Genomic DNA, 13,504 nt, shown 5'->3' with positions numbered 1-13,504 from the left:
GATTGGCCGATCGACTGCACAGAGAGGCGTCCGATTTACCGATGTTAGCGAAGAGATTACATCTCCACATGAAGGGTGGGGTAGCGTTGTTGTTACCGTCACTTCTGGACTGTACCGGTTGACGCTGGTGTGCGTTAGAGCGGTTGCCCATCACGAGGATTTGTTGTGGTCGCAGTGTGCTGTTGGCTGAAGAAATTAAACTAAAGGTCTTTGGGTCTTAACCTCACCGGACGACTGTCTACAGTGCCGGGCGGTTTGATAATGGACGATAGGTCAGCATTGTCTCGGGTCGCACCGCACAGTGTCTAATCCTCCCGGACGATTGTTTTGCTGGTGCGCGGTAGGGGGTTCTTATCGCCGGGGAAGTCCAAGGTTTACTTCCAACCAGCGTAATCGTGTCCGTGATGTGGTGGTAGAGAGAGAGCAACACCGTAAGGGCTCATTCAAATATTACGTAACGCAAAAATTGTCAATTTTCGACCCCATTCCTCCCTATTGTAACAAAACGTAACACTGGACGCAACCCCATTAATTACATAGTACAATGGCTAATCGACGTAATCTATCAAGAATAAGAATTCGTACGTAAATTATGTATCGGTACTATAGCTCTCTTATTAATCTACCAAGCTTTCTTTTGCTTAGTTGTCCTCTGTTATTTTTCATTATTCATTTACCTTTTTGACTAATTTTTTTTACAAAAAAACACAGATCTAATGGAAATGGGGAAAGTATAAATACATTTGTTGGTAAAGTAGATTTAGTGAATAATTTTTGAACAAAGCTGGGAGTATATAGAACTTATATAGCTCTAGTACTTACATACGCCTGTGATACATGGAGTTTGCCCAAAACTGACGAAATCCTGTTAGATACGTTCGAGAGAGAGATGCTCAGAAGGTCTTTCGGCCTCGTATGTGTGGAATGACAATGGAGCCGCTACAATGGTAAACTCTATGAGTTGTACGGCGAACCTATCTACAGAGAATTACACCAGCCTGGACCCCGGTGGGCTGGTCACGTCATGAGAATGACACCGGACGACCTTGTTCAAAAAGCCGTTTCAAGTCGTCCACATGGACAGAAGCTTGGTAGGCCCAAATTAAGATAGAGGGATGCCGTTGATGGGTTCCCCAGACAGACCGGGATTATGGATTGGCTAAGGACGGCGCTCGACCGTAGGTGGTTTAGAGGACCCCTAAAGCAGGCTAAGACCACGAACTGCCGGAAAACTCAAAACTCAATTAAACTTGACCTTTAAACAATCAACAAGTAGATAGATAACAAGGAATTTGTATAAAAATCCCTAAAATAAGTTACTTTTTCATACATATACTGTGAAGCGGGAATCTTAGTGTAATCTTATTGTATGTTACGTAACAAAAAGTAAAACCCCACATCCCCCCAATGTAACAAATCGTAACGCTGGAAGTAACTCCTCTCCTCCCTATCAGCGTTACGTCATAATTGAATGAACCCTGAGCCAGTTTTACGAGAGCCCGTGAGTCGTTCAGCAAAGCTTAGTCGAAATCATTCCTGGGTATTGACGTTGGGGATGCTTAAGCACCGCCGGCTGAAGAAACAAGCACTGCCACGGCCCGTGTTTTTCGCTGGTCGCTTGTTGATCGATTGCCCGTGAGCAAGCCGTCTTGCTCGGGCATGAATCATTGCTTCTCCATTTCTGACGTGAGCTGTTGCTTAAACGTGTTGCTCAAAAGGTTCGCATCACAGACAAGATAAAGTCCACCGTCATCATGCCGCACACACGCGGATGAAAACTCCCGAGAAGGAGGTTCTTTTCTTACCCCTGTTTCTGGTGCTCTGGTGGGCTACGATCTCTAGCTGGAAAATGCATTCTACCTCATCATCCAGCAGGGGGTTTGGTTGGGTACACTGACTCTGGCAAACAAGCGTCCCATTTTCCGGTAGAAGCAGGTATGGGCGACGCGACACCGTTGTCATACCATTGCCGTGGGTTTTTAGTTTCAACGAGCGCCTGCGTTTCGAGTGTTCTACCTGCATCCAGTACGTACGGTTACGTTCGAGTGGCAATCGATTCACCGTTGTGCCTGGCAGGTGTATGACTTTTCCACGGCAAGCATCCCGCTTTCACCGGGCGAGAATCAGGAAAATTGTATTTTCACAATCATCAAACCCCGCAGGGTCGCTGTTTGCCCGATGGTGCACAGGTGCATCCGAGTGCTGTCAAAATTGAATTCGCACTCCATCATAATCACGATCAGTAGAGGCTTGTTGTTTTTTTTGGTTAGGTTATGAAACCTGCAGCTCACGAGACATCATGATACGCTCGTCCCGGATGATGATGGGGAGTTGAAGTTGAAGTCAACTATCTTCACTGCTGAAAAAGGGTGTCTCGGAGCTTTGCTCGTAGAAGGTAGAACTATATGTAAAAGCCCACGATGAGATAATGTTCCTGCTCGTCGGGAACCCTTTGTCATCGGTGGTGACAATATCATGCTCGTTCTCCGGGTGATGACACACTTGGCACTGACCACCAACCACTGTCCACTTCGGCTGGCTTACGTTTTGGCAATAGTCGTACGGTGAGCCTGCCGTGATGCAAGCACACCTTTCGCTTTGTCTGGTGCGCACTTTGTCAATCGTGTCAACTCCATCGCTTCGACAGAAGGTACATCCAATTTGGACCATGTACGATACGCGCTGTGTGTGACTGCAGTTTTGGACGAGAAAGAACAACAAAAAAAGGAAAATCTCTCACTCACACATACACCTCTTTTTGTGTCGTATGAATGAGCTCCTGATGAGGTATGGGCATATGACGGCACATCTGACTGTGGCAGTTCCGGTTTGATTTCGACAGCTTGCTCATTTCCATGCAAATTGCGAAGATGTCCGATTTGTGTGACGCATGCCTGTCAGACGCAGAATCATGATTGCCCTCCATCCCAGATACAGGATTTTGAGGACCTGTTTTGCCTCTGCTTTTCACTGGCGAGAAACGTGTTGATGATGCCAAGCGAAACGTCTAGCGCAGGTTCATTTTTTTGTACTCTGAAACAGTTTGAGTGTAGAGCGTCACCTGGAGTAGGGATGGGGAGTTTTTTTTTTGGAATGGAATCTGAGTGGTCGATTAGGATGAGGTTTGGGGCGCTATATTTACAGACCCCCATGTCCGGTGTTTGAGTGAGTTCTGGTTAGATTGAATGGCTGGTTGGTATTTTTTGTTGAAGCAAGGTTGACAAGACCTCGCATCCCTTTCTGACCTTGAACGGTAACCCAGCCTGCAACCGGGAAGTTTCGCTGCAAAAACCAAAATCCTCACCTTCCGGCTACGAATGGCAAACCAAAAACTAAACCAAAAAAAAAAGGTTCCGATTGCTTCCATTCCCAAAATAGTGCCCATGTTAAGGATGCCATCCGTAACATTCGCACGAAACCACGCTTCGCTTCCACCAAATCCGAACCTGTCGACGATTGCCTCCGCATCTTGACACGGGTGACCCGAGAGTGGATATCGCCGAGCACTGGAGCTGACACCGTGCTGTCTAGTGCCCGAACATTATCGTGATTAATGAGCTGTGCACGAGTCAACCAGCGGCGAGTAAAAAAGGGTCCACCATGATGGTGGCAGGGGGGAGTGTTTTCGGATCCATCCCGTAGCACGGCATGCAAATAGGGAAATCTTGGGTTGATTGGGTTTTTCCTTAGACGTTTTGTTTTTATTATGACTCTCACGCTCATTCGCTTCTTCGCGCCCGGGCCCGAACCAATCCAGCGCCGTGGCCGTCGAGTGTTTTGGGCTACACTCCCGTTTTGGCCTCACCTGACCTGACGCACACCGCGCACTCGACGGTGGCCCTTCCCCTTTTTCCCCACAACAACCCGCCAAATACAATAAACTTCAAGTTTTCCGTTTCGGGGTTCGGGGTTTTTGCAACCGTTCGCGCAAACCTTAATTATTCGTTCGATTCCAATACATTCACACCCGGTTAGACCACTCCGTGCCACACCGTCGCCCTGTTTTGAATTTTCCTTCGCTCCATTTTGTTTTTCTTCCTTTCCTTTTTGTTTTGTTTTTGTTTGTCATGTGATTTGTTTGCTCGTTTCTAGGGTTTGGTTTCTCACTTAACTTAACTTTGGTTGAAGATATATATATATATGTATATATCAATGATCATTTCTGTATGTGTGTGTGTGTGTGTTTTTTTTGCATGTGTTTTTGCATTTGCTTGCTTGTTCATTAATTATAATTACTTGCATTATTTATTATTCATAGTATTATTATTAATATTATTATTATTATTATTATTATTTATGCATTTTGCATTTTGCTTTTCTCACTACTAAGTTCTGCATTTTGTTCATCTGGGATTTCTTATCGCTTATAATATTTTACTTGCAATTTCAATTTGGTTGTTGCCTCTGCTCCGTTTGCCTTTATATTATTTCCGTTTTCCTTTCTTTTGTGCTGGTTTTTGCTAAATACCCTTCCGCTTTATTGTTTAGTAGTATAGTTCTTTTTACCATTACGATGAATAGTAGTTGTTTAGTAGTAGTAGTAGTTGTAATATTATGAAGTATTATAATCATCATCATCATCATCATCATTCGTCTTGCGGTACGCATTATTAATTAAAGAGATATTTGTTTATAACTTCTCTTGATAAATTCTACCATCGCAACGGGAGGGGGTGGATGGGATATGGAATGTGTTCCCTCCTTCCCTCCTCCCCCTTTTCCCCTCTCCCCTCGCCTAACTTTCTTCAATCGCTTCTTTGGGAAGGGCGGTAAGGGATATATTCATGTGCTCTCTTTCCTGTTTAATCATACCGATTCTTTTCACCGTACCGCGCACGACTGTGTACCCAAGCATATTTCACACTTGGCATACTCGCTTCTGCATCTCCCTCTTTCCCCTCCTCGTTCCACCCCAGTTCGCAGAGCTTAGAGGGTGGGGATGAAAACGGAACGAAAAATAGCTACGGTTAGCATCCAGTTCACAGTGAGTTGCAACTAGAGTCGGACAGGAATGCTCCATTGAATGCGGGAATTTAAAACGCACTACACAAGATCAAACAACTTGCTATTTTCCACACGAGTGGGGAAGAAGAAAAAAACTAGCATCCGAAGATCAAAAGGCGTTGTCCATCGCCGCGACGTGTACATACGGGAAGATGTTTATGGCACAAGCCGCAAACGAGGTTTTACCATTAGCCAATGGTCTCGCAGAAGCAAAGCCTGTCCAAGCAAGTCTCGGAAACGGTTCCCGGTGGGACGGAAGCTGGAATTCTTGGTACTTTGTACCCGGTAGCCAGTGTGACATTTATAAAGCCGGGGGTTGTCACCGCCTTTTTTTTAACTGCACCCACCGGCTGTACTGCTTGATCAACCATTGACTCGCAGTTTGAACCCAAGCGTGGTGAAGAAGTCTGTAGTGCGCAGATAATTACTATTTTTATATCCCCATTCCGAAAATCCCAAAACCCCACCCCCAGAGCAGAATGTGGTTCGCGTCTGCTTTCCATCAAAATTGGCACCCGCCGGTCACCCAAGCCCAACCGTTCCCACGTTTCCGGCGCACACATTCCGGCTTCTTTGCCAAACCCGGGATCTTCGGTGTCGCGGGGAGGAGTTTTCCGCCCAATGCCCAGTGAAACACGTTGCGTGTCTTTGGTGGTTCCAATGTGATTCGTGCAGTATTGCCGACTTTATGTTTTCTTGTTTCCTCATCTATTGATTGTTTTTTTTTCGTCTTCCTTTTTTTTTTGTTTTGCTTGTTTCACTATTGTTATCAGTTGCTGCACGTTTGCTAAGTTATGTTTTGTTTTGCTTTTTATTTTGTTCTATCTCACTTTTCATTTCACGCTTAAAGTTTATTTCTTGTGCTCCCACTGGTATTTTTTTTATCAATCTCTTCTCTTTCTTTCTCTCCTTTCCTGTGATTTTTTTTTGTTGAAATTTCTCTTCATTGTTCATTAGTAAATGATCGATTCCGTTTTAATGTTCTATGTACGATACGCTTATTTATGTTGCGTTCGCCTTCTTCATCGTCTTCCGTTTTCTTCATCTTATTTTTGCTTGTTACTACCCGCTTCTACCCGCTTCAAGTTGGTTTTTTTTGTTGTGTTTACTTAAATCACTTAAATACTTGTAAATCTTTTTTGTAAGTCAAATTGTGGCGTGTTTCGTGTTTCTTGTGGTTGTGTGTGTGATGCGTTTGTTTTGGCCCATTAGCAGATGCATTTGACACATTGCTTTTGTTTTTTTTTGTTATGTTTCAGCTTTGCTCACTAATTCATCTTGCTGGCTTATAATTTTCCTCATCCCTCTGCTGGCCCAAAAACCAATCGTTTACTTTTCCGCGTTTCCGCGCATGGCGTTCTCCCGCTCTCTCCCTCCCCAACCCCTCCAAGCCTGCTCCAACGACATTGTTTACCACAAATGAATGCGGACCTATTTACGCCACGGGGCGGCATATTTGTGCATTGGATTGCGTTTTCCCCACCGTGTCGGGCGCGCGCACGTTTTTAGTTTCACTTACCAGGGGGGGGGGGTGTTTCGTGTTAATTAATAATAAAAACTTAACTCGGAAGAAAATAACCACCACGTGTGAGAGGGAATCATCTATCGGGGAGGGGCATGGGATGTACATCGGCCTGGTAGCCTGGTAGTGTTGTGTGTACGCGCATATTTTAATGCTGCTGGTGGTGGATTCGTGCGATGAATTTTCATGAGCTGCCCTGAAGATTTTGGAGGCTGCAGAAAAAATATAAACACGTGTTTCCATACGAATGTTTATGTGGCGCAAAAGATGTAACGTACATTTTCACCCACCGTTTCGGCAAATCCGGGGAATTGCGTTTGAATAAATATTTAGACATGATGGAAATTATATCTTTCATAACTTTTTGAATACTCGCGCATACACACAACACACCCATACTGTCCAAAAATGCTTTAAAAAACCCGAAAAAAAATTGAACACTAGAACTACCGGAGCAGTCATTTGCACTGTTTTTAATCACATTGATTTTTTGGGGATATCCAATTTTTTCTGCTGTTTATAAGTGACCTTTATGTATCTATTCTATTGTATGAACTACAACAACAAAAAAGAAAATAACTCAATCCAGTTCACTGAAATTGTTTATAAAATATCGTGATAATTCTGAATAGTTCTCACGAAACCTCCAACACGGAAGTTTGGAAGTACACGCAGAGTACACCGGATAATGATGGCTGTGTTTGATCGATCCCTCTTTAAAGACGCGCTAGACACTAATTACTGTAACTACTGTGCTGTCTGATTGATCCCGGGGTGTACCGTAACCCTTTAACTGAGGTCGATCAACTCGCCCCAAAGGGAGGCGAGCGCTAAGAAAGCAAAGAGGGCGAAGCAACGGTAGAGGGGAAACAATTCCGCTCGACGGCTGCTGACGGAGGTCGCATGTCCGTCCGTTCCATCGGTGGGTTCCAGGCTGACTCCGCAGCGTTCTATTGCTATTTGACTATCTGTTTTCTCTTTTTTGGACGCTACCCACTACGCTAAAAACCGGTTACGGTTAATGTTTGTTTTGTTTGGTGTGGGGGGGAAGGAAAAATTATTCGTGCTACTACGCGTATTATTCAAAATTATGCATCTGGTTTGGTTGATATCAGTTTTGGTGGGAGTTAAGTCTTTCCGATCCCCGGTGGATTGATTGATTGGTGCACGCCGGTGAGGTGTTTGCGGCAATCGACGTTCCCTATTTTCTTTCCCGTTTACGCGCGATACTGGTGCCGGTTCGTCGAGTGCGATCGAAATTAATTCAAGGGTACGAACTTTAAGGGGCTGCAAAAGTTCGAGATGTCGAATTTAGTTCGTTCGCCCTCGCGGGCCCGATATTGCTGTCCACGGTGTATATAGTGACGCGATTTTTCTTTTTGCATCGAGTGCTCTCCATTAAATGTCATCCAGCTGCTTTCTTTGGCTCGCATTGCCCATCTCGTGCCCAGTCCTTAGCGTATATGTACCGATCTAATCTGGATGGGGGTGAAAAATCAATCGTAGAGAAGAAGAAATTCACACTTTTAAATTCTATTAAACCTGGGTCCAGTATAAATGGGAAATTGAGGGTAAAAAAGCGAATGGCGAAATTTAAGAATAATCGTAAACGCAAAGATCACCCCAACAAATAAGAACGAACAGCGTTAAAACAGATAGTCCAGGCCTTTTTTGGGGGAAAGCAACAAAAAACAAAACGCTCCACAACTTAATAATTGATTTTTGTCTTGCCTTGCATACTTTCAGGCGTTTTTCTTTCCACCGCCACCGGCTGGGGACAAAAACCAGCTCCCCGCGAACGGTGACCTTAATGTGCGAAGATAAAAACGGATCCTCATTTTTACGCTTACTTCCTGTAAGCGTCCTTTACTTTTTTGGCGGATGTTATGGAAATTATGGGCAAAGTTTTTAGAACACTTTCTATTTTTAAAGATACAAAATGGTGTGTGATGGTGCGGATGGTTTGCAGAGCGAATATTGTGCGTCCGTCAATTCCGGACAACAACATGCAACAAAAAATGAAAGACGAACCTGGGGGCGTTACAGCTACGTAAATTTAAATACAATTTCCATACACACATATAAGCGCACTGTTTACGTTAAGAGTTCCCGGAAAAAAAAAAACAATTTTTCTCTCCAATTCCAGGAAAACGCTTCGCAGTGACGGTTTTACAAAGCGTGGGTCTGTCTATCTTTTGCTGAGCTGGTTTTTCGGGGCGGTTTTGAAAAACTGTCACAGTCACTGAGCTGCGAATACGGGTCGAATATACTTTAAAATATTGCCGAAGCGCAAAGACGGATGGAAGATACCGTAGGGCAACCGGGGACAAACGATCTTGTCCTCGGGGCTCTTGCCAGGGAGTAAGCTCGTCGGCACAAAGGAAATGAGAGAAAGTCGGGCTTTCATACCCGGGGTAGGCCGGAGACTAGCAATGCTTCAATCGGCTTTCGTCCTTTTTCGTGCCACCTCGTTTCACTGTGCTGTGCTGTGTGCTTTCTTCTGCTGTTCGTTAGGTTACATTTCTTCCATTCTGTGTGGGAATTGCATACTTTTAGGCGAATGTGAACGTTACGCTTCCTGTGACGGGGAAAGGGCGGGTCGATGAAGCTCTGTGTTGCCATCGGGTACTTGGACAAATAATTCTACCTAATACGCCTCCTCCCTACCTCCTTCCCCCTCCCCTTCCCCCTCCTCAAAATCCCCTAGATGAAGAGGAGATAGGGGACGGTATGTAGCGTGTGTGTGAGTGTGACAGAGAAGGGAGAGGAAAAAATAAAGGAAAAATAGGAGATAAGGGATGAAAATACGTGAAAATCGATTTCATCCCGCTTCACGCCACTTGACTTGATTCCTCACAGTATTGTCAGGACCTTTTAACCGTACCAGCGAGCAGCTTCTCGCATTTGACGTTAGGTCCGGCTGTGTCGTCTCGAGTTACTTATCTACCTACCTAGCGAGCATCGGCAGATTCGGACATGAAATCTTCTGTTCTGCCATTGGGCGAGAGGTTGCTGGGTTTGGGTATGGTAGAATCGAAAGCAAATGTAAACCATTTGCCTGGTCCTGGGCTGCTGCCCCACAGTCTGAGCAATCTGGCTAAAACAACGGGGAAGGGAGGGTGAAAATGAAGTGTTACTGGGGGAGGTGGAATTATTTCCGGCAACTTTCCCATTACATTACCCACCCCGTTTCCTACTCTCGCTACCACCATCATACCACATAATCGCTTCAGCCTACGTCAAGGGTTAAATGTTTCGTCAACCTCAGCGAACGGCTGTGGTGCGAATGAAACGAGAGTTGCAAAAACAAAACCATAGATATGGCAAGACTCTTCACGTTCTTTTCCATTATTCATGCAATTCGGGGGATTCGGAGGTTCGAGCGCATCAAATTCGCATTTCGGATGGAAAAAAGGAACCATGCGCAGCTAGAAAAAAACGCCACACAAAAATCACCACACACACATACACACACACACACACACACACACACAAGATAAGAAAAAGTCAAAGTGGAATCTCTGTGCTCTGCCCTTTTCGCCCCCCCGAAATGGAGCGTCCTGATTGTGGCTTTTCATCGGCTGCCAGTGGGCCGCAGTGGGGAAGTTGTAAAATTCAATTTCAACCCGGACGGAGCGACCGCACCGTTAGTGCGGGGCCAAAGTTTTTACATTTCGCCATTTTAAACGTTCGAGACGCGGGCACTCGGGTACGTCTAATTGTGCATACTGCTGCGTCACGGGGGTTGGCCTGTGCCGGGATAGCGACACATAACATTCCATTCGGCAAAGGCAACTGTTGCTTACGGATGACAAAGTTTGGGGCGAGATTCTTCTAGCCAATATCCACTAGGCTCTCGGTGTTATGCCCGTTTTGTAGAAGAACTAATGGCGGTGAAAGATAGAAAGTCAGGCTAATGGAATAATTTTTGCCCACAGTTATCAGAGTGTTTCCGGCGTCTGGTCTGCCAACCAGTACCAGTTCGGGGTAAAAAACTAGTTTTGTGTTGCGATTTGCATAACTTCAGGCGTATATAAATGGACCACAGCACGACGAGAGATATTCGGAAACCAAATCACCTGCCCGGTGGGCAATTGAGTGTAGCTGTCTTGTGGTGATTGGATAGGCAAGATATAACAATCTGCGTCATCTTGATGAGTTGGAACGCAAAATTGATCCTTGTCAATTACAATCAATGAGTCAGGCGGTTGATGCCTGTTGCATTACTTGGGACCAATCTTGGGAGGAGCTGAGGAGCTTTTTCTACCAAAGATGAGGAGTGGAAAAGGGAATCTGGGAATTTTGTGTCCCCCCCCCCCCCCCCCCCCCCGAAGCGTCACCAGCTCACCTCATGCCAAATCCGCTCCATTCTCGGTTGCGTCTAGGTGGCTGTACGTGTGTATGGGTGTTTCGTGTTGTTGCTCTGTCTGTAGATGTGTAGTATAGTTGCATGTTGTGTCGTGCCGTCGGCCGATGGCTTAGTCGCGCACGAAGACGAACTCGTTGTAGTGATTCCAGCGGTTCTCCTCCGTGTCGACGCCCGGTTTCAGGTTCTCCGACACGGAACCGGCCGTACCGGAGCCGCAGCTACCGACCAGTCGGAAGCCCTGCTCCTGCAGCATGTCGAACGCCTGCTCGATGAACACGTGCTTCAGGAAGAACCGGGCGGTGTAGCGATCCGAGGCACCGTGGTCCGGATCGCGGGACTCGTTCAGCGTGTCGCCGAACACCTCCCGGCAGAGCGCAACCCGCCCGTGGACGAGCAGCCGCGTGATCTTGCGGAACTTCACGTCGGCCAGCCCATCCCGGCCGAACTGGAAGCTGCCCCGGTAGCCGACGGTGATGCAGCCCGGCACCTGCTTGGCGAGCAGCTCGAGCAAACCGGCGAGGCGGTAAAATTCCGCCTCCCGCCGGAGCCGATCGCGCTCGAGGAAACCAACCGGCAGGGTGTAGCGGACCGGGTCGCGCAGGTAGTCCAGCACGTGCCGGAACAGGGCACCGTCACGGTCGATGAAGAAGTAGCCGCGTACGTCGGCGGGCAGATTGCCCGCACCAAACGTTTCCTGCAGCCAGGACCCGTCCTCCACGAGCAGCGTCTTCAGGCTGACGGTGTACTGTGTACCGCCGACGTTCAGGTCCACCATCTGCGGAAACGAGCCCATTGCCGCGTGTGTCTCGCCGAGTGTGTCTAGTTCGTGTTGATGGGTCGGCAGCTGCGGATGATGCGCTTCAGCGACGGCGGATGATGGGTTGATTGGGTGAGACTGTGCGGCGACGGCACGCGATCGTTGATTGCATGGGCTTTGTAGCTGTGGCTGTAAAATTTCCACCTTACCGGACCTGACCGGACCTCACAGGACCTGACCGGACCTGACCGGACCCTGACAGGACCTGACCAGGAACACCTGCTGCAACACGCACTGGGCGAAGCACACGCTTACGCACCTTCACACACCCTCATACACACCAATGGCGTTTAAATGACGGACACAATGCACCCACACTCACACACACACACTCAATCCGCACACACGCTCGCGCGCAGCCACGCGCGCACTCACGCCCGCACCGGAACCGTGGGAAAATTGATCGTCACGCCAGAAGTGGCGGGAAAAACGGAAAAAACCGGAATGGTCGTCGTCACACCACACACTCAACACCTTCTGCGGCCACGCGATCGTGCGGTGTCACTAACCCACACACAGCGGGTCGGTTGGAAATTGGAAACGGGGGCTTTGGAGGGTGGGGTGGGCGGGAAAGACGCAGAGGCGACGAGGTGAATGTGAAGCTGAAGATAGGGAAGGACAGTGTGCCGCTTCTTTTTGTTTTGGTTTTGGTTTTTCAACCCTCCCCTTTTTCCCGGATGCACTCGGCCGATAGTTGTGGGTTTGGGTTTTAGCACCCCGTTCTGTGCTGCAGCGTAGCGGTTCCGTTTTTTGGGGGGTTCCTGCTGCCCACTCCGTGTGTGTTTCTGTGTCTGAGTGTGTGGGGAGCGTTTTTTTTTGTTGTTGTTGCTACCGAGAGACACGTCCAGACTCGCACCCGTACGCGACTGAAATGAGATCGGGAAGTGCTCGAACATCGACAACGACCGAGCAGTCTAGCTGTGGCTCATGCCGCTGGCGCTCGTGCTTATGGGAGAGAGGTAGCTTGTGGGTGGGTAATGGACCGCGGGGATGGGCCAGGGGTTTCGTGGATGAGCGTGGATGAGATATTAGCAAGCTGGAGGAAAGGAGGCAGGATGGGGAGTGGAAAGCCAAGAAGGAGGGTCCAACCCCCCAAACCAACCCCTACTGGAGCCCGTACAGCAGTTGGTACAGTGGTACCACGATTGTGGTGCGAGTTGCCTAGATTCGAGGGATGGGATCGGAAAATGATGCTTCCGCGTTTGATCGGCCCCAGCGGTACCAGAGAGCAGCTCGCCGATTATTTTACGTTCTGCTCTCCCCCACAATACAAACCGAGAGCGCAACGGTACGCTCTCTCGTGGTTGGGGTTTTTTTTTTGAGGTTCGCTGCTCACGTGCGAATGCGCCTGGTAGTATGCAACGCTTGTGTGTATGGGACTCTTGTTGCTTCCTGGAATTCGCAAAACCGACACGCAACCGAGCTGTGGAGAGTTTTCCTGCGTCCTGCGCCCTGTTGCTTGTGCGCACGTGCTCTCATTCTCCATATCTTTCTCTCTCTCTTCCTTCCCTCTCACTCGCAGCAGCAGCTTTCTCTCTCGCGTGCCGAATGATAAGCGCTCGCACCCCTAAGCGAGTAGGGTACAATTGAATTTTTCCCATTTCTCTTCTGCATGGGAAAACTGGTAAGAAGGAAAAGGTGGAGAAGGAGGGAAGTTAATGGTGGGGCGGGGTTCGGGATGCAGGAGCAGCGTCAGAATATCATGGTACAAATTGAGAATCACTCTCAATCTCCTGAACCAGATCGTACAAAGTAAGAGATGTTTGTTGTTGTCGTTGCTCTTCCAGCTCCA

The 13,504-nt window shown here is 47.6% G+C and overlaps 1 protein-coding gene across 2 annotated transcripts; it reads right to left on the bottom strand.

The window, feature by feature from the left end:
- Window positions 1-7,547: 7,547 nt before the first annotated feature.
- Window positions 7,548-12,387, bottom strand: LOC128306963 (BTB/POZ domain-containing protein KCTD8). Of its 2 annotated transcripts, none has more exons than XM_053044645.1 (2): window positions 10,875-12,387; window positions 7,548-8,004 (listed from the first exon to the last, which is right to left on the bottom strand). In XM_053044645.1, exon 1 carries the CDS (start codon window positions 11,686-11,688, stop codon window positions 11,005-11,007), a length of 684 nt encoding a protein of 227 aa, XP_052900605.1. In that variant the 5' UTR covers window positions 11,689-12,387; the 3' UTR covers window positions 7,548-8,004; window positions 10,875-11,004. The 2 variants fall into 2 exon arrangements, with proteins under 2 accessions (XP_052900605.1, XP_052900606.1); XM_053044646.1 differs by having other exon boundaries at window positions 7,548-7,999.
- Between the last annotated feature and the right edge of the window lie 1,117 nt (window positions 12,388-13,504).

This window comes from Anopheles moucheti, chromosome X (assembly GCF_943734755.1).
Source record: "Anopheles moucheti chromosome X, idAnoMoucSN_F20_07, whole genome shotgun sequence".
Classification (NCBI taxonomy): domain Eukaryota; kingdom Metazoa; phylum Arthropoda; class Insecta; order Diptera; family Culicidae; genus Anopheles; species Anopheles moucheti.
This window is presented reverse-complemented; position numbering and strand designations above follow the sequence as displayed.

Coding starts and splice junctions, on each gene's coding strand:
- LOC128306963 (XM_053044645.1), bottom strand. CDS start 11,688: ATGGGCTCGTTTCCGCAGATGGTGGACCTGAACGTCGGCGGTACACAG.